At 36.2% G+C, this 21,605-nt stretch overlaps 1 protein-coding gene across 10 annotated transcripts in view; it reads left to right on the top strand.

The window, feature by feature from the left end:
- Positions 1-15,290: 15,290 nt before the first annotated feature.
- ROBO2 (roundabout guidance receptor 2) overlaps positions 15,291-21,605 on the top strand; it is an 800,464-nt gene continuing 794,149 nt past the window's right edge. For 5 of the 10 annotated variants that reach the window (XM_069100511.1, XM_069100509.1, XM_069100508.1 and 2 more), the window contains exon 1: positions 15,292-17,213. In XM_069100511.1, the coding sequence (XP_068956612.1) occupies positions 17,153-17,213 (61 nt within the window). In that variant the 5' untranslated portion in view covers positions 15,292-17,152. Of the gene's footprint in view, positions 17,214-21,605 lie in introns of all 10 variants that reach the window. The other 5 variants (XM_069100515.1, XM_069100514.1, XM_069100512.1 and 2 more) reach the window with 2 other exon arrangements.

Raw genomic sequence — 21,605 nt, 5'->3', positions numbered from 1 at the left:
CTCTCTCTCTCTTTCTCTCTTTCTCTCTCTCTCCCTCTCTCTCTTTCTCCTCATTTACTTTAAGATAATAACAAACAGGCCAAATTACATTTGAACTTTTTCCAAGGCATCGAGTTTGTACAATATAGTAAGGGTTTGCGTGGGGAGGTGGGGGAGGGCAAAGGAATAATTTCTTAGCAGAAAAGGCTAAGTGAGGTCACTAAACTACATTTTGAGAGGAAGCATTGTGTAGTGGCTACAATAATTCTATATCTAGTGAAATTGATCACCCATAACGGAAGAGTTCAAATAAACAATAAATTAATAAATATATATTCTAATATCCCCTATAAAATAAGTTCCCTATGCAGTCAAAAACATTAGAGAGAAAAGGCAGATAAAAACTGTTACCAAGAAGATTAAAAATTAGCAAAAAAAAAAACAAACAGCAAGGAGATTCCCAGGGAATGTGCATGAGCTCCTCACCAAAGTGCTAAAAGTAATGTTATACTCTTCTTACCCAAAGAACCCACAGTTGATCTTCGATCAATCCACCTAAAGTCATAGTCACCACAAGCTCCCCCGAGTTTACTTCATAGCTTACTTGCTTATAAACAGTCCTACTTTGTATTATAGAAATGTGGAGAGTTAACCTATGAATTCCCAGTTGTTGCTTTCTCATATACACCAACTACAGTGTTAGTTTTGGAAGACAGTTATTAAAAATCTGCCTTTGGTACAGATTAGTTTTGTGATTATGCATAAGTCATTTAACCTAACAGTGCCTAAGGTAATTTTCAAAGACTGAAGTAGAAAGAGTAATGTATTTAAAGCAAGAAGTAGATTAAAATATTAGCCCAGACACAGCGTATATGACAGGACAAATCAAATTGCAATGATTTCCATAATGGACGGTCTCTATAGGTATACACTCATTTTTTATTCTCTTTCTTATTATATGTGGGAACATAGTTTAATCCTTTGGAATTTTATAATTAGAAGTGCTATCCTTCCTCACTTTCAGGAATATAATTGTATTAATATTTCTTGCTATAGAAAAACACACATATTTATAAATATTTATTCCCTCTCTTCTATGGAATTTGTGTTAAAATTTCAGATATATAATTCGAGAGGGAAAAAACTCAGTGGCACCAGTGTAAGGTCTTTGATTCCTTTCTTGGGAGAAAAACCCAACAATATTCTCTTAGCACTCATAATTGGCAAGTATCCTGAAAGTGTTAATTATCTCTTGCTCCCCCTCATGTAACATTTCATGTAACAATTTTCCAATAACACGTAAAGACAATTTTTAACATTTTTTTAATTTTTAATTTTTAAATTTTTTAAAATTTGAGTTTCAAATTTTCATCCCTTTCTCCTTTTGATCCCTTTCTCCCTCCCTAAAACAGTAAGTAATGTGATATAGGTTATATATGTGCAATCATGTAAAACATATTCCCATATTAGTCATGTTGTAAAAAAACAAACAGAACAAAAGTAAAAAAAAACCCACCAAAATAGTTTTTTAAAAGTGAAAATAGTATTAATCAGTCTGCATTCAGATGCCATCCTTCCCCCGTCCCCCATATGGATAGCACTTTTCATCATGACTCCTTTAGAACTGTTGGATCATTGTATTGCTGAGAAGAGTGAAGTCTCTCCTTTTTGATCATTACACAATGTTGCTGTCACTGTGTACAATATTCTCTTCATTCTTCTCACTTCACTTTGCATCAGTTCATGTAAGTCTTTCCAGGTATTTTCTGAAATATGCCTCCTTACTATTTTTATAGCACAATAGTATTTCATTACATTTATATACTACAACTTGATCAACCATTCCCCAATTGAGGGCATCCCCTCAATTTTCAGTTCTTTGCCATCACATAGAGAGCTGCTATAATTATTTTTAGTATATGTAAGCCCTTTCCCCTTTTTAATTATCTCTTTGGGATACAGAACTAGTATTTTTGGATCAATGGTTTCAGTTTGGTTTCCCTTTGGACAAATTATTCTCCACAATGATTGGATCATTCACAACTCCACCAACAATGATTTAGTACCAATTTTCCCACATCTTCTCCAACATTGTCATTTTTCTTTTTGTCATATTAGTCAATATTATATGTGAGTTGATGCCTCAAAGCTGTTTTAATTTGTATTTCTCTAATCAAGAATGATTTAGAGCATATTTTTCATATGTCTATAGAGAGCTTTGATTTCTTCATCTAAATACTTCCTGTTCATATCCTTGGACAATTTATCAATTGGGAATGACTTATAATTGTCATAATTTTGACTCAGTTCTCTATATATTTGAGAAATGAGACCTTCACAAGATACACTTACTATTGTTTCCCAGCTTTCTGCTTTCCTTCTAATCTTTGTTGAAGTAGTTTTGTTACTGCAAAACCTTTTCAATTTAATATAATCAAAATTATTAATTTTATATGTAGTAATTCTTTCAATCTCTTGTTTGGCAAAAAATAAATCTTCCCTTCTCCATAACCTGACAGATAAATTATTCCTTGTTCTCCTAATTTGTTTATGGTTTCACTCTCTATGTCTAAATCATGTACACACTTTGACCTTGTCTTGGTATACAGTGTAAGATGTGGTTTATACCTAGTTTCTATCACACTTTCTAGTTTTCCCAGCAGTTTTTGTCAAATAGTGAGTTTTTATTCCAGAAACTGGATATCTTTGTGCTTATCAAACACTAGATTACTATGGTCATTTATGACTGTGTCTTGTGTACCTAATCTGTTCCACTCTATTTCCTAGCCAGTACTAGATAGTTTTGATGATTGCCACTTTATAACGTAGATTGAGATTCGGTATGGCTCTGTCTCTTGATTTTTGCTTCTAATCTTAAAAGCATCCAAGAGAGTCTTTCTCCCTTTGCCTAAAAATTTCACAGGTAAAGGGCCCAGAGTGTTCCATCGCATCCAGCATCATAGAAAAACTCCTCTATATTCCCTTTGTTAGCTAAGCTTGAATAAATCAGCTCACATTCTAGTCCCATACTCTTTCTCCTCAATTTGTCAAAAGATCCCAAAGTGAATATGTGGAAAAAGAGATGATAAATAACAGTTTGCTTTACTAGTCATTATCCTGGACTCCCTGAAAAGAAGGGAAGCATCTCTAATACAAATAAGAGATGAGACATTCCAATAGAAAAGGGAAAGCTGAGAAGCCATCATTGATGCTGCAGACCAATTCATTCCACTTCATCTGCAAATAAGGACTGCAGTGTCCCATTCTCATCTCCATCCCTTTTAAGGGATTAATTTACCATGCAGAACATTAATAAATATTTTGGGGTTTCATAAGTCTTGTGCATAAATTTCCTCTTCTCATCCCTAATGTGGATATGAATTACTGCATAATTCCTCATTTGTAAATGTTCTTGCTGCCAAATGAAGGAGGTGAAATGGATAAGAAGAACTGGTCAAGTTCTGTCTTAATTTTAAAACTGCTTCAACTCAGGTAGGCCTCATTAAATTTTTGCTACATTGAGAGCCCCAAACTTACTTAAAAACATTGGAAAAGTAATTTTATCTTTCAGGCTTTGGTTTTCTCATCTGTAAAATGAGGAGGATAGACTAGAGACAATGTCTTAATTTCTTTTCAGGGATAAATCTCATATTCTAAGTTACACAAGAATTTTTGATCTACAACAGTGCAGAGAGTTTCTACACCAGAAGTTGGCTGATGAAAATTGTATCAAGTGTTAAAGTATTCGTATAGAAGAGAAATTCTAAGAAATTTAAGAATTATTGATTTTTTATCAATATATCAGGATATAAATTGACACCTATAGAATATTGATTATTCGGGGATGTAGCCAAGATGATGGAGTAAAAACAGGACCTCTGCATGACTCCAGTTCCTACCACCTGCAATACATGTAAAAAATGATTCTAAACAAATTTTAGAGCTACAGAACCCAGTGACAGAAAGGAACAAATCTATTGCCAAAGGCAGCCTGGCAGGCCAAAAGGAAGGGTCTGTCGCACCTAGCTGGCAGCCAAGCCCAGTCCCATGTGAGCTGCGTGGTTCCAGCCCCAGGGTGGCCCAGTCAGCAGCAGCCAGAGCAGACTTTAGGAGAGTGAATCATCAGCAGCTCTGGTGGTTTTCAGACTTCTTCAAACCATAAACACCAAATACAAAGTAAAAGGTCAGTTGGGAACTCAGTTGGGATTCGGTGGAGAACGGCTGTGGTCTCCTGCCTCTAGGGTGAGAAGTGGTGTTAGTGTGGTGGCTGCAGCTGCTGCCATGTGGCTGCCTCCAGAGTTCCTGGCCTGCAGATTGTTGGGGGACCAAGCCATCATTCAGAGAATAATTGCTCTTGCTTTAACCTGCTTGGATCTGGATCTTGGTCTTGGGTGGTGGTCCTGGGGTGTGAGGCCAGTGTGTCAGAGCTTGTGGGGGCTGCAGAGAGGGCACCTTCTTAATAGCTCTGGCAGCTGCAAAAACCCCAGTGGTTTGAGACATAGCTCTCTGCAATCTGGAAGCAGAGTTCTACCATGGCAAAAAGCTCAAAAGTGAAGCAATTGACTGGAAATATGAGTGAGCATAGGAAGCATAAACATAGAATCCTTTTGGGGGGAGGAAAAGGCTCAAAGCATGGAATGGGAAGAAAACAACAAAGTCAGAACTCCTGCATCAAAAGCTTCCAAGGAAAATACAAACTGGTTACAGGCCATGTAAGAACTCAAGAAGAATTTTGAAAATGAAGTAAGAGATGAGGAGGAAAAATTGGGAAGAGAAGTGAGAATGATGCAAGAAAATCATGAAAAGCAAGTCAACAGCCAAAGGAGACCCAAAAATACAATGAAGAAAATAACACCTTAAAAATAGACTAACCCAAATGGCAAAAGAGGCCCAAAAAGCCAATAAGGGGAAGAATGCCTTAAAAAGTCAAAATTGCCAGATGGAAAAGGAATTTCAAAAACTGACTGGAGAGAATAATTCCTTCAAAATTAGATTAGAGCAAATGAAAGCTAATGATTTTATGAGAAATCACGATACTATAAAACAGATCCAGATAAATGAAAAAAGAGAAGGCAACGTGAAATATCTCATTGGAAAAAAAAAACACTGAACTGGAAAATAGGTCCAGGAGAAATAATTTTAAAATTATTGGACTACCTGAAAGCCATGATCAAAAAAAGAGACTAGACCATATCTTTCAAGAAATTATATAGCAAAATTGCCCTGATATTGTAGAACCAGAGGGAAAAATGGAAATTGAAATAATTCACCAATCCCCTCTTGAAAAAGATCCCAAAAAGAAAACTCCTAGGAATATTATAGCCAAATTCCAGAGTTCCCAGATCAAGCAGTAAATACTGCAAGCAGTCAAGAAGAAACAATTTTAGTACTGTGGAAACACAATCAGGATAACACAAGAGCTAGCAGTTTCTACATTAAGGGATTGAAGGGCTTGGGATATTCCGGAGGTCAAAGGAGTTAGGACTAAAACTAAGAATCACCTACCCAGCAAAATTAAGTACAAAGCTTCAAGGGAAAAATATGGTCATTCAATAAAACAGAAGCCTTTCAAGCATTCTTGATGAAGAAACCAGAGCTGAACAGAAAATTTGACTTTCAAATACAAGAAGCAAGAGAAGCATGAGAAGGTAAACAGGAAAAGTAAATCATAAGTAACTTATTGAAATTGAAGTATTTATATTCATACATGGAAAAACAATAATTGTAACTCATAAAACCCTTCTCAGTATGAGGATGGTTGAAGGGAATATATATGTATATATTATACGTACACATATATGTACATATAGGAGGGTGTATGTGTGTATAAATAAATATATATATATATATGTGAGCATGTGCATATGTATGTACATGTAACATAGACAGAGGGCACAGGATGAGTTGAATATGAAGGGATGATATCTAAAAAATGAAATGAAGAGGTGAGAGAGGAATATATTGGGAGAAGGAGAAAGGGAGCAATAGATTAGGGTAAATTATCTCATATAAAAGATGCAAGAGAAAACTCTTACAATGGAGAGGAAGAGCAGGAAGGTGAAAGGGAATGGGATAACCTGATTCTCATTGAATTTGGATTAAGGAAGGAATAACATACACACTCAATTGGGAATCTTACCCTACAGGAAAATAGGGGGGAAGGGGATAAGATGGTGAATGATAGAAGGGAGGGCAGATTAGGGGAGAAGATAGTTAGAAGTAAACATTTTTGAAAAGGGACAGGGTCAAAGGAGAAAATTGAATAAGTTGGGGGTGTGTAGGATGGAGGGAATAATAGTCTTTCACAATACAATTACTATGGAAATGTTTTGTGTAACTGCACATGTACAACCTATATTAAATTGCTCATCTTCCCAGTAGGTGTGGGTGAGGAAAGAAGAAGGGAAAAGATCTGAAACTCAAAGTTTTAACAACAAATGTTTTTTTTTAATTGCTTTTAACATAAAACTGGGCAATAAGATATACAGGTACTGGGGTATAGAAATCCATTTTGCCCTACTAGAAAGTTTGGGAAGATATAAGAGAGAACAGATTGGGGAAAGAGGTAATCAGTAGGCTATTTTGGGGTGGGGGTAGTGGAGAGATAGGGACAAAAATTTGTAACTCAAAATCTTGTGGAAATTAATATTGTAAACTAAAAATAAGTGAATAAATTGGAAAAAAATAATATTGATTTTTCAATCACTACCATCACTGGTAGAGAATTATTAAAACATTTTAAATTAATAGAATCTTATGGTAAACTCAGAGTCATTGATTCAATCTCAATCAATCAATTAATAAGCATGTGTTAAGTCTCTACTAATTGTCAAAGACAATGCTAGGTCTTGGGAATACAAAGTAAAAACTGAGCCTGACATCAAGGCACTTACATTCTCTCTGGTGAAAAAAAAACATATATACATAGTAGTAATATAAAACAAAGAGGTATGGATAATTCTGAGATCAAAAACTAGGGTAAGTGGAAAGTAAATTGATGATGGTGCCCTCAACAGAAAAAGGGGGAATTTAGAAAGAAATGGCTTTTGGGAAAGACAATGAGTTCTATTTTGGACATCTTAAGTTTGAAATGCCAATGTATATTCAGTTGGAAATGTTAACTAAGCAGCTGATGATGTGGAACTAGAACTTAAAAGAGAGACGACGGCTGTACAACTAGATCTGGGAATGATCTGCATAGGCATGACAACTGAACCCATGGAAATAGAAGAGTTCATAAATGGAGAGCAAGAGAATTACAAAAAAGAGAAGAGAATAGGTTTCAGGAGAACTTTGAGCTACAGTCACTGTAAGAGACATAACAGAGGAAAGTCATAAAGGAGTGGTCACACAGAGATATAAGATTAATTATATCAATGTTATTATATTATTTATCAATACATTCAAAACTTAGATATATTAAAAGTCATCAAACTTTTCAGTAATTATTTTTAAACCATAAATTCTAGAAATTGATTTTTTTTCCTATTTCCAAAATAAACAATAAGCTTAAAAGTTTTGATTTTAAAAAAATGTTCAATGAACTCTACTTCATTAACTTCAAAATGGTGATAGGTTTAGGAAATGTAAGCTTAGCATGATATTTTTTCCCTGAATAAAAAAATTAGGGCTTGATAAATGTTGACTTAAAAGCTAACTTTAACACATGCGAGGGGCAGCCAGGTAGCACAGCGAGTAAGAGCACTGACCCCAGAGTCGGGATGACCTGGGATTGAATCTGCGCTGAGACACTTAGCACCCACCCAGAAACACCTGGCCTTGTAACCTTGAACAATTTACTTAACCCCAATTGCTTAAAAAAAAAAAAATAACACACGCGAAAGCATTTAAAATGCAAAATGCACTTAACATAAAGAAGCAAGATATTATCCTTTCAAGTCCTGAAACACAATGTGAAATGTTTTGTAAATATGTCACTGTAAAGGACATTGACCTAAAGTCCATTAGAATATTAAGTCTAGGTATTAACTTGCAAGTCAGATCTCAGCTATATAAGAAGAAAAGACTCCTTTATCTAGTAAAAATCTTTCCTGAATTCTTCAGATAATAGATTTTGAATGGAATATGTAATAAAATTATTTTAACTGCAAACTTCCCCAACTTCTATGCTCCCCAAAGCCTTAAATTAATGTTTAATTGTAATTGATTTTCTTTCTTTTTTTTTTTTTAAAGCAATTGGGGTTAAGTAACTTGCTCAAGGTTACACGGCCAGTTATTATTTCTGGGTGTGGTGCTGAGTATCTGAGCCCGGATTTGATCCAGGTCATCCTGACACTGGAGCCGATGCTCTTACTCGCTGAGCCACCTGGCCACCCCTAAGCAATTGGGGTTAAGTAACTTGCTCAAGGTTACACGGCCAGGTGTTTCTGGGTGGGTGCTAAGTGTCTGAGCCTGGGATTCGATCTCCAGGTCTTCTCAACACTGGAGCCGGTGCTCTTACTCGCTGTGCTACCTGGCCGTCCCGAATTGTAATTGATTTTCAAATATAAATGAGTATAAATGAAGAATTTGACAAAATAATAAACTCAATTTAATGAAATGTGGTGTTTTGTTATTATCAATATTTGTGGTATAATTTCATCGAACTGCATAGTACAAATGTAGAAAAGTATCCTTTTTGTAGCTGTTGTTGCCAAATTTATGACATCTTGGCCCCATGTTGTCTATTAGTTTTGAAAATTTTATCCATCCCTAGAGACACAGAGATTCAACCTTGAAGCATGGAAGGTCTGCCATTAACATGGGTCATTTTCATATTTTCATGAAGATTTATTAAAATTAATCACATATATATTTTGATCTAATTTCATTGACTTCTACCAATTTGTGGGTGATTTGATAGTTGTCATTTCCTATGAATACATCTTATACCTGTTTTTACATTGGGCCCTTTGCTTCAGTAGTTAATGTTATTTAAAGGTAGATGTACACTATTAGCACCTTATATTTTGGGTCCTGTTATTTTAAAAGATATTTTCCACTCCATAGTCTCTAAAAGTAAAAGCAAAACAAAAACAAAAACAAAAAAACAAAGTTAGATTGACCAACTGTTCTCTACAAAGCCATTCTAGCTTTCAGTGATCATTGTTTTTTTTACTATGTGTTTTTGTCCTAGACTCTTACCAGGAAGCAAAGTCACATTCACTGCATTGTAATTTCCAGACCCCTCTCTCTTCTCGTTTTTGAAAACTGGGATGTTTGACTTTGCCTTTTCCTGTGGCATTCTCTACAAAGTATAAAGGCTTACTGACAACTATTGAGCAACCATATCAAACACTTCTTTTAGTACCATGGGATGGAATAGTATACTTATGCATAGTGACTTGAACTAATCAAGGCATTTTAGACATGTTAAGTTTGACATGCTGAAACAGGTTGAAGTTTGAAATCTAAATGAAGCTCAACAGACATTTGGTCATATGAGATTAGAACTCTCTCCTCTTCCTCCACCTACCTATGCCATGTTCTTTGCTGTTACTTCATCTGGCCACACATTCTAACCAGGGGTGTCCTACAGGGGACTGTCTTGGGTCTGCTTTTCTTCTTCCATTTTATTTCACCCAAAGGTACATCCATTTTATTTCACCCAAAGGTACATTAGCTCACATGGACTCAATTATCATTCCAATACTGACAATTCTCACATCTATTTCTCCAGCCGTAACCCCTCTGCTGACCCCTAGTGCTGTATCTCCAGCTACCTATTGTACATCTCAAACTTGATGTCCCATAGATATCTTGAACTCAGTCTATCCACACCATTATCTCCCTCCCCCTCCTAAATACTCCCTTCTTCTTTTTTCCTATTATTGTTCTGAGTACTGCCATATGCCTAGTTACCCAGGCTGGCAACCTCGGTGTCATCCTTGGCTCGTTCTTGTGGAACGTTTAATCTTTTGCCAATGTTAATAATGTATCTTGTTCTGTTCCCCAGACAATCCCCCTTGCCTCCTAGCCAGTGTAGTAAGTTTATAAGTAGCCAGTATAAAATAATAACAGCAGGAAGTAAGGTAGCAAAAGGAAATGTAAAAGTCATGTTTGGACTGTCCCAAAGATTAAAGCAACATAATTATCAAAATATATCAATAAAAAATCACATCCCGCATCTGTGTGCTAAACAAGGGAAATCCATCTAGGCCTTGCTGTTAGGGCCTTTGGTCCTGTGATCTATAAACCTCAGATAAACTCCAGATATCCATAGTAAGACCAACAGAACACTGAATAGTGCTGATAACTTTAATATGAGGTGAATTTTTAAAATTTTGTGTTTTGCTGAGAACTTTGAGAGGATGCAGTTATGTTAATGAACTAACCTCAGGTCATATATATTAGAGTTAGTCTATTTCCCACCTATAAAAATGAGACCCCAAACTCCTGATCTAACACTAATTCTATCTCCTTCTGGGTCTATGCCAAGGACTCCCAACTCTAATCTGTGGTTGCCTGAGCTTTTCTCAGTGACTTTTCCCTCTTCCCCCTCTTTTCCCCACACTGCCTGCCTTTCTTTACCACCCCATTCCCAATCCCATGCTTTCTGCTTCTGTATTTCCCACCCTTTGCTTCTTGTCTCTGTACTTTCTGTGCTTTTCACTCTTAAACCCCTGTGCCTTTTTTAAGGTGTGATTAAAGTTTCACTTCCTGAAGCCAGTGAGGTCTTTCCTGGTGAATACCTAAAGAATCAGGTGTGCCTATCCATTTCATAATTTCATAAATTAATTAGCAATTCACAAGGCCTGTCAGTTTTTCCTTCATTACTTCTTTATGCACCCTTTCTTTGACAACACCACCTAATAAGGCCTTTGTGACCTTATGCCTGAACTATTTATTACAAGAGCTGGGGTTGGTCTCCCTGCCACAAGTCTCTCCCTATTAGAGACCATGATTTCCTTAGCTGTCAATAATCTTCCTAAAGTGCAGGTCTGACCACATCACCCTGCCTGACTTTGGGAGAGTGAACCAGGGAGTATTTTCTACACTTACAACATAAATGATTTTATTTTTCAGAATACTGAATTTTATTTGAAACCCCATATGCATGCTAGGTTTTTCAAGTAACAGTTTACCTCACTATCTAAAAGCAGTTTAACTTCCAAAGGGCCCTAATTTATAAGTACAGATTATGAGATACTTGAAAAAATTTGCCTTATGTGTGAGATTGTTCAATAAAGGCATGGTGTTTGAATCCACATGGGATCTGACATCAAAGTACTAGGAAGCTCAGCTCTGCCATTTCTTATGCATGTGACTTAGGGAAGTCACTTCACTGTGTTGAGACTCCATTTTCTCTACTATAAAATAATGCAGTTGGACAACATGATATCAAAAATCTCTTTTAGCTCTAAAGCCTATAATCACATATGATAACATTGGTGGATAATTATCTACCCTTATATAATCGAAATTTTTATATCCTACAGGTTTTAATGCTCCTATGCTTTTTCTTGGATAGATCATATTGAATTTCTCTCAACTTACCTATATGTTACAAATAACTCTTTTGGATGCCCTCCCATCTCCAGTGCCTCTTTACAACTTGAGGTATTATTTCCCTTATAGTCATATCACTTTAAGCAAATACAAATTTAAACAGGCTGATCATTTACATTTATGTGGGTTTTTATTATAAAATGCAGAGTGTTTGAGGGTCAGGAATTTGGGGGTTCTTTTACAGGGTTTTAGTCAGGGAATAGACTTATATAATAAATCTTACCCATGCTTCCTGGAGTTAGGATACTAATATATTCATGTTAATACTTTACTAAATATTCTCTGCAGTCTTCTTCTAACTAAATTAATTGGTTCTTTAAATTATGATCAAATTAAAAAAAACTTAGATTTGATAATTTAACTTATTGACAGATATATACATTAAATTGCATATTAGAGGAAGTAATGACAGAGTACAAGTAAAATTATAAGCTAAAATAACAACAGTAAAATAACTCCCCACCCCCAACTAAACAAATTATAGAATAAATAAAATAAAACCTAAAGCTCTCAAACTTCATAAACAAACAACATAAAGTTTTTTTTAAATGATTGTACATACAATTGCACTCTATTCCCTGACTGATGAAAAGAAACAAAAACTATATGCATTAATTTTAATTAGAGAGTTTTACTGAATCAAAGAACAATGAACCAAAAAATCCAAAAAACCATGAGTCTATAATTCTGTAATTTTCAGGGAGTTCCAAAAGGTTTTCCAATATGATTGAACCAATTTACAGCTCTACCAACAGGGCATTCATATGCCTGATTTCTCATAACCCTTAAAATTTCTATTTTCCTCTTTTGTCATTTTTGTCATTCTGAAAGGTAGTAGATAGATGATATCAGTCTGAAAGTCAGGGAAACTGAGGTTCAAGTCCTGTTGATACATACTGTCTATGCAATCCTACTTAAGTCACTCAAACTCTCAGTAATCCCCAGGAAATTCCCTAAGAAGTTGCAGAGAAAGTATTTATCTATAAATTTCCTTACCACAAGTGTCTTACCTTTAGTGTGCACGTTCTTTTTGTTTTCCTTTTTTTTGCATTCTGCATCAACTCATAGAAGTCTTGCTATATCTCTTTGCATTCTTTATAGTTGTTATTGGCATCAAGGTGGCACAGTAGTCTCAGGCCTGAAGCCAGGAAGACGCATCTTCATGAGTTCAAGTCTAGCCTCAGATACTTACTAGCTGTGTGATCCTAAGCAAGTCACTTAACCCTTTTCTATAGATTTTTATATCAACAATGTAATATAAAACACTAAAATATTAAAAAAAATTTGTAACACATTTCATGGAATAATATCCAATCCTTCCTCAGTTGATGTTCCATTTGGCTTTGTCTTGGGTTAAAGAACCAATTATGAGGATTTAAGAAAACTCTTACTCAGAAAGCTAATACAAGTATGAGCTTTATTACAAGGTAGTACAGTAAGCAGGCAAAAACACAAGCATACACACACACACACACTATATGGTGACACATTCAGTCACGCATTATGCCAGGGTCACTTATATGAAGGAGACATGGACTCTGGCAAACATCTTAGTGGGGAGTATAGACACTCAAAGTGGGTTCTGATCAGAGAAATTTTATACCTTATAGATAGGCTTGGTTGAGAATAGGTAATCAATGCCAGATATGGGAAGGGACATTTCTAATCAGACCCAGATGTGGTGGGGAAATTTTCTGGGTCTTTATTGATACCAGACTTGGGTGGGGCAATTTCCTAATCTGGACCAGAAATTTGGTGAAGATCTGAATCCATAATCAGGGATGCCAGAAATCAGTATGGATTACAGAAATGGGTGTTGGCTCATAGCCACTGAGTGGGCAGGGAGTCTTGTCCAAGAAGGAGCTGAGATCATTTACATGTTTGATACAGGGTCAGGATAAGTCAGAACAGTGGAAAAGCATAGGTTATCTTCATTACTTATATGTTTATGATCATTTGGATCACTTAATCCAAGTGAATCCATATTGGAATCCTATCATTTATAATTACAACATCAAACAATATGTTTCAAAAATCACAATCACCATAGTAGATCAGTACAATTATTGTGTTTAAAATGTTGTCATGTTTCTAAGGCACTGGGGATTGACTAAATTTAAGGTTGACATCATAAATGTGCAAAAAATAGACTTAAGTTTCCCATCTCTTTTAAGTAATTAAGATACCCTGAATGAAAAAAAAAGTTTATAATTTTATAGTCTATTGTGTATGTTTCTATGAGATTAATGATTTATGGTCCTCTATTAATGCCAACTCAGAGACAAAGAAGACCATTTGTTCATCTTCTCCAAATTACTTTTAATTATAGTCTCTTATGCACAGTATTCTTTAAATGTATTAAAATAGATATTTATCCACTAGGCACATTTTGAGTACATAATAATACCATTCCAAATTTTACATAAAACAGTCTAGAGTTCCATGCATATTTCTTTATCCAGAAGGTTGTTGAAGGGGGAAAAATTACATTTGGTATGCTGGAACCAAATCTACATTTAATTTTTAAGTTGTAGTGTGGAGATTTTTCCACTCTAGGAAGACAATTACTTTTTTATTACTTCCTTAATAATGACCAAAGATGGCATCCAGTTCAGTTAAAATAAAGTTGAGGGTAGATAAATTAGTAAGTATATATTTCTAAGTTTTCTGGTTTTAAGGGTTTTCCTTAACCTTCAGTGGAAGTTGAGGTCAGAAGTTGATGTTTTTATTGTATGTGTTGATGTAATGACATTAGTTATTCTTTGATATAGATCTTAATACTGCAATTGTCTTTTAACTTGGTTTACACTGTTACACTCTGCTGTATTTCAGGCTAACCCAGACCACCCAGAAAATACAGCTCATACTCAGTTCTGGGATATATACCAAATGTCCGCCAAGACACCCAACCACTTCCTGTTTTCTTTACATTCCAGGTGTTTTTCTATGATGAATGTACTATCACCTGTGACCAGAATGAAGACCATTTCAATCTTTTCTACCTTACCCTCACATTATATGAGACATAATCAAAGCATTCATATCCCAAAATCATTATATATGATTTGCCTAAGAAGCTAGTATTTCTTTTTAGAGGGCTGTGGGTTACAGAATTCATCTTTTGATTAATATTTTGTGACAAAAAGATTTTGTTAGTCTTCAACTGGCAAGCTGTTGTCCTTACTAATAGTAGGTAATGCGGATGAATTATGTAAAGAAGGTGATATGGTGCTTCAAATAGCAACACAAATACACAAATGGGACTATTCCTCACATATAAAATATTTTTCCCACTGTGTTCCAGTAGGGGGAACTAAAGATTCACTGTTTAATATACTTGGCTCATGGACCTGTGTGTGTTCTTGTAACCTACTGTCTAATCGTCAGCACAAGCATCAAACAGCTACCAGCTAGCCTGTGATCACACGTGTTCTCATCCACGCTATTTACACTAAAGACCCTGGGTATGCTCGGATCCCTTTGATCTAAATCTGCCCTTCCTTGATCTTCCAGTAGATTTACTTGGTGTTGTTTTTTTTTAAACCTTATTTTAATTAGAGCTTCCCCACCCCCCACCCTTTCCATTTTTGGTTTTCCTTAGTTGTAGTTAATGTAGTTAATGGCTCAACTTGAATTTTAGCTTAACTTCCGTAGATTTTAGATCTTTTACAAATTTAATTTTGAGGTTTATATCTCAAGATGAGGAAATATTTAGATATCTTCCAATTTCTGCATTTTTTCTTTCCTGGGATCTTTTTTTTTTTTTTTCTTAATAAGCCTTTGGATCACATTAGTGATCTCCCTTTAAAGTCACTTTTCAAGGGTCATAAGGCGAATGCCAGACACTGGAGGACCTATGTCCCTTTCTTTCCCGCCCACGTAAATATGCGGGCTAGGAGTGATGGATCTTATCTGAAACCAAAGGGTGGACGTTTACAATTTTTTTTAATGGGGGAAGGGAGAGGTGGTGATTTACTAAACTGGGAAGGGCAACATTTCCCTTTGAAAGGTTTTTGTTTTTCCTTTTCGGATCTTCATTTCATTTAAAGATGAAGGTCGCACGTGCATGTGTATTAAATAGGCAGGTAGAGAGGGAATGAATAATTCGGGAGTGCTTCCATGAAACCACTCCCCAAGAAAATTACCTGCTCCCTAAATGGGAAGCAGCCGCGTAAATCCCACCTTTCTCCAACAGGAGAGGGGCTAGGTTTGGTGAAGGGAGGAGACTGGGAGGAAAGGAAGGAATTTAGTGTCTGCGCCGCCAGTTTTCGCCCTAGCATAGCTGCCTAATAGATTTTTTTCCCTTTTCCTTTATCCACTCACATCCCTTCTCTTCCCTCCTCCTCCCCAGCCAAGATCCCAGGGAGTGGGCATGTGGTGGAGTCTGGAAGTGGTAGGAGCTTAGTCCACGCCCTCAGCTTCTCTTTTCCCCGGCCCACCGACTACAAGCTGCTATCTTTCTTCGACTCCTCTCCCGCCTTTCCCTCCTCCAGTCGGTCTAGCAGCAGCAGGGGCAGCAGCAGCAGCAGCAGCAGCTGCGAAGGGAGAAGGACGCCTGATCTTGGGGCCTCCAGGCTGATCTGCAGCAAAAACAGCGGCGGCGGCGGTGGCGGAGGCAGCGGCAGATATTGGACTGTGCCGCCCTGGGCTCTCTCCATCTCTTTGCAAGGCGCGCGCCAGCGCGCGGTCACACACACACACACAGACACACACACACACGCACACACAGACACACACACACACACACACGCACACACACATGCAGTTTAGCTCCTTCCAGTGAGCACTTCCCATTCACAATTGCATAGCAGCAGGATCAGCGGCGGCGGCGGCGGCGGCGGCGGCGGCAGGGCTGAGCCTGCAGAAGCCCTAGCCTTGCCACTCACTTTTTTCCTCCTTCCCTCTGGCAACGCAGTATTGATAGTTACAGACCTCAGTTTCTTTTGTGATTTTTATTCTGAATCTTCTTCACTTTCTTTTGGAAAAGGGCAAAACGGTGGGAGAAAGGTTGCATAGGAAAAAACAAAAACCAACCTAAGTCAAGCCCGCCTGCAAAAATGTTGCATTGTCACATTCTTATTATGGAAGTTAAGTAAAAAACCAAACCAAACCAAACCAAACAAACAAACAAACAAACAAAACAAAAACCCAAACCAAACCACATCAGCAAAACTGGACCTGGAACTAATGTGGATGAGAAAGAAAGAGGGTGGGAAGAAAAGAAGCAGTCAAGCCCATGGTTTTTCGGCAATATGATGGGAAGTTTTTGGAACAATTTATAGGAATTAGATCCTTTTCTTCCATTTTCTTCTCGGCGTCTGAAGAAAGAACTTGGCTTTGGATTGAATGGATTCTAAGAACTGCGTTTTAGACACACTTGGATAATTCCTCTGCCTGAGGTGGATTGGTGGGAATTTAGGAAGCAGAGTGTGGAAATCTAGCAGCTTTTGGAATTCCCTCTGTTAATGTGGATGCATCTAAATGTGCCCTATTCAAGACCTTTCCAACATCTTTTGATCTTGAGATTTGCCCTTTACTTTAATTAGCTTCTAGGGAAGTCTAAACTTAAGACCTACCTCTTTTTGAAAAGGATAACTCATTTTTTCTACTTTTGCTTTCTGGGACTGGTATTTTAAGCAATCTGGATCATTTTTAATATGTCAGAATGTGTCTGCTAATGTTTACACAGCTCCTCCTCTGTGGATTTGTATATTTTCAGGTTTATGGTAAGTTTAAAACCCTCAACCAAAATTTATTTATTTATTTTTTTTGTAGAGTAGGCTCCTTTGAGCCTAATAGGAGACATGTGTAAAATAACATAAGAGCATCTTAAATAGATTTGTTTCAATTAAAGCATGTAGTATGTCTACAAGAGCTTTGGGGGGGGTGTTTTTAGGGGGAGCTTGTTTTTTTCCTTTGTTTCTGAAACTGTTGAAAGTATGTTCGCAATAAGGTTTTTTTCCAGTTTATAAAAAATTGATAAAGTGACTACAAATAGTAATTTATCAGTGTGGTTAGAAAAAAGAAATGTCAGAGTAAATCTTTCAGATATGACTAAATGCCATTTTCTTTAATATTATTTTCTGTGATTTAGTGACTGAACTTTTGTTTAGAGAATCAGCTTATCAATTATGGTCATTGCCATTTTGGAAGATGGTAAAAATGAGTTAGGAATTTGAGAACAAACATCTTGATGATCAGTATCACCTGTGTCTTGTCTTGGAGAATGCACATACACTATGAAATTAGTTTTTAGAATTTAGAGTTTGTGTGGAGAAAACTGTCAAAAGTAGGGAGAGAGAGTCTTGTGTGTCTGTGAAACAGGAGGGCAGTGGGCTCGCAGGAAAATAGGCTGGCTGATGGGGAAAGCTTAGGTGGGAGTGTTCAAAGACAATGGGGATTTTGAACAGGTGCTGTAGGTGTCTGTCTCTGGATTGAGTCAATCTGTCAAGGAGCTAATATTGTTCCTTAGGTTTCTAGGTTCAGATTTGGTTTTCTGAGTAGTTGTCATAACATATGAACCTCTTTGAAATGAAGGAACTAAGGAGAAGTTGATATTGACACAGTGGAACCAGTGAGCTATACATTTGTTATTAGCAAAAAAGGATGAAGACACGGGAGGGTTAGGGCATGTTGTGCTAAAAACTGGAATTCTATGTACTGTGCTTACCAATGTTGTATAATCTGGATTGTAATATTTTATATCATCTTTTAACATTCCTGAAAAAAAAATAGCTGTTTCTGGGGCCCATAATACTTCGAAACTCCTGATATTCATTCTCCTTCAAGTTTCAATTTTAACTTTGCAATAGCTTTTGTATTCTGACTTGATTCACTATCTGGGACACTGGCCATTTTTGCATGTCTGTGGGAGCAAACTTTGCTCCAGGCAGCTGCTACTTGAGGGAACCCTATGTATTTGAAGCAGAAGGAGGCCTCTCTATGAACATGAACTGATACAGATTACTTTACTTATTGTAGAATGTTTGCTGTCGTGGGCAACTTATCTTTTACTCCTGTAATAGGAGGTAATGCATGTCGCCTCTCGTTACTTCTGTTCTTTCCTGTTTTAGGCAGAAATGTTTTGAAACTAATCATATAAAATTAGAGTGTGTTAAGTTTACTGTGTTCCACATAGATTATACTTTAATAAGTTTGGTTTGTTGAAATGAAGAAATGGAGGGATACATCCTGCAGGGTTTTTTTTTTTTTATTACTATGTAAGTATAGCAAGAGCGATTTAATGTAGTCTTTAGGAAAATGGACTTGGGCTCCATGTGAATTATGAGCTTATGGTGAGCAATACCAGAAATGTACATGTAAAACCTGTACAGGCTATATACAATTATCAGTACGTCTAAAAAACCCCAAAAGCAAACAGTGTATTACTAGAAGGGATACAATTAAAGTGTTCAGTGGAAGTGACAGAGTGAATCGAAGAGCTTGGTGTTACAGAATATAATTAATGTATCAGGCTGTTTGGAGATATATGAAACAAATGCAATTAACTAGCTTGCTGGAACGACAGTAGCAAGACATAATTTATTCTTTTTTTCTCTATGAGAAACATGACTAGAACCTTTGTTCCGATTTAGCATTTATAGGACAAGGGAGGAGGTCAGATGAATCAGATAACAAATACCTTGCCTGCCTACTACTCTGTAGCAGATTCAAAATGAAATAAAATGAAAATCTGCTGTGATTTGTGGAGGAGAAATTCAAAAGTTTTAAAATGCTTTGTCACAATGCTTTCCAAAACAATGTTCGAATGTGTAGAAAGCAAAGAGGGGTGTTTCTAAAGTTTTTATAGCCATGTTATGCAAATCATAAGTTTGATGCTGGCTCTTGGCATACATGTCACTGTGGGGTAATGTGATGCTATTGGTTGAGGTAAGAAGATGAAGTAACTAAAACTCCAAAGAGGAAAGTAGACAAACTAAGGGTAAGTGACTTGAAAACCAAGGGTTTTGGTGAAATGAAAAGTTTGCTTGTTGCTCCACAAAGAATTATATAATTGTCTTGGCACTAAGGAGGATTTGACTGGGGAAATTGGTGCTTTGGCTGTTCATCTCTTTGGGCCTCAGTTTCCTCATCAGATTGATCTACTTTTCCTTTTAGCCCAAAGATTCTATGATTCCTACTCCTTTATTATCTTTCTTTGAAGACTAATCTTTTGCACATTTTCTCTATGAATTTCAAATTCAGAGAAATGTCCCCCATTCTAAAAGATATACTGACTATGTTGATGTTATATACTAAGATTAATCTTATTCAATGTGACAAAGTATATACATAGATTTATATGGCAATTTTATATCAGTTCTCTGCCTTCAGAAGCAGAACTCTACCTTCAACTTTTGGTGCTGTTCTGGAGGGAAAAATAGAACATGAAGCCTTCACAAAATAAAACCTGAGCAGGATTTGAACTGCCATTTTATAAGAATATCTTTTTTAGCTTATCCTTTTCACATTTTTTTAAACTTAGGCATAGAACTTTTTTGTTTTGTTTTGTTTTTTTTGTTTTTTGCCATTTGGAGGGCAAATGGGATTAAGTAACTTGCCCAAGGTTACACGGCTACTATTTTTGTGTGGGTGTTAAGTGTCTCAGGCTGGAACTGAACTCAGGTCCTCCCGACTCCAGGCCAGCCTGCTTTACTCACTGCTCCACCTAGCCGCCCCAGGCATAGAACTTTGTAGCCTTTTTTTTAAACCAAGAATTGATATAGATTTCCACAGTTTATTATTTGCATTACATTGCAGTGTTCTGTATTCTGTTATCTGTAACATGTAAATATGATTGTTATAGAAGATCATATTTATTAAATGAGGCTATATTTTTCTTGTCTTTTACAATAAATTCAATGAGAACATAAACACATTTCATGTATATACTTAGTTATCCTTAGATTACTGTAGAAAGATATCATGCATTCCACTCCAACCCCCACCTCTACCCTCACCCTTTCTAGTCTTTTTTAATTTTAATTAAATTTAATTTTTTAGTTAGCTGTGGACTTCTGATTTCATTGGTGTAGGGAAATACTAGTTGTGAAATCTCCCTCTATCACTGCAGGTCAGCCACTGGAAAGTTTGGCAGTTTATAATGCTAGAATGTTGCTGGGGCACTAAAAGATTAAGTGGTTTTCCCAGGGTCACATAACCAGGATTTGTCAGTGGTGAACTTGAATTTTGGACTTCTTGACTCTAATGCAGGCTCTCTGTCTTGCCCTGCTGACCTGCCAACCAAGGTGCTTCTTTTAGCGATTAAATGTGAGACATATATTACCCATCATAAAACCCAGATTAGAAATAGGTAAAATTGTAATTTATTCTTATAGAATGAAATGATCTTCCATCAGATATGTTGTATTTGATTTAGCTTTAATTAAAATGGAATATGCAAAAGTTGACCAAATTTGCAAAATGAAGAAAGATCATGTAATCTAGGAGAATTTCTTAGGCACTAGAAAAACACATTTTTTAATTAAAAAATTATCATATTAATATGGGAACTCTGCTCACTCTAGTCCTGAGGCAATTCATTATATAATATTTTAAAATCTCAAATATCCATAGTTAACTGGATATACTGTGTATGGAATATTACAGATTTTACCCTAAAATATCTTGTTAATTAAATAGGATGGTATATAAAAATATACATATTAGTTATTTTGTCAGCCTTCAAGGTAGGACACATACACACGAATATAAAATTCCATTTTCTATTCCCTCTACCACACCCTTGTTGTTTTGTCCTTAGAAGCATGAGTAACACTTGAAAAGGGGAAGAAATTTGGGAGAAATAACTGAAAATATAAAACCTAATACATTCTTAATTTTCTTAAAAAGGCATCCTTTGTTTAAGTCTGTCTTCTCTAGCTTTGGTAAAATCCAAATTAGACTTTGCCACTCATCTGTTCCAGCAATATTTCTTCTCCCTAGAAGCCCTTTGTTACCTTTTGCTTTACTTATCAGTATAGGCGCAGATAATTCTGGGGTGAGTTTTTGAAAATTAAGGGAATTTATGGAATAACATTTTTTTAGAGATATTAAAGACTGGAATTTAAATGTTTGTATGTTTACATTAGCCTCTTCCTCTCTCTTGCAGAGAGAGA

Source organism: Petaurus breviceps, unplaced genomic scaffold, assembly GCF_028583685.1.
Source record: "Petaurus breviceps papuanus isolate PSGF00001 unplaced genomic scaffold, PetGlider_PUasm1.0 419, whole genome shotgun sequence".
NCBI lineage: Eukaryota > Metazoa > Chordata > Mammalia > Diprotodontia > Petauridae > Petaurus > Petaurus breviceps.
The sequence above is the reverse complement of the archived record's forward strand: the minus strand, read 5'-3'. Positions and strand labels throughout refer to the sequence as shown.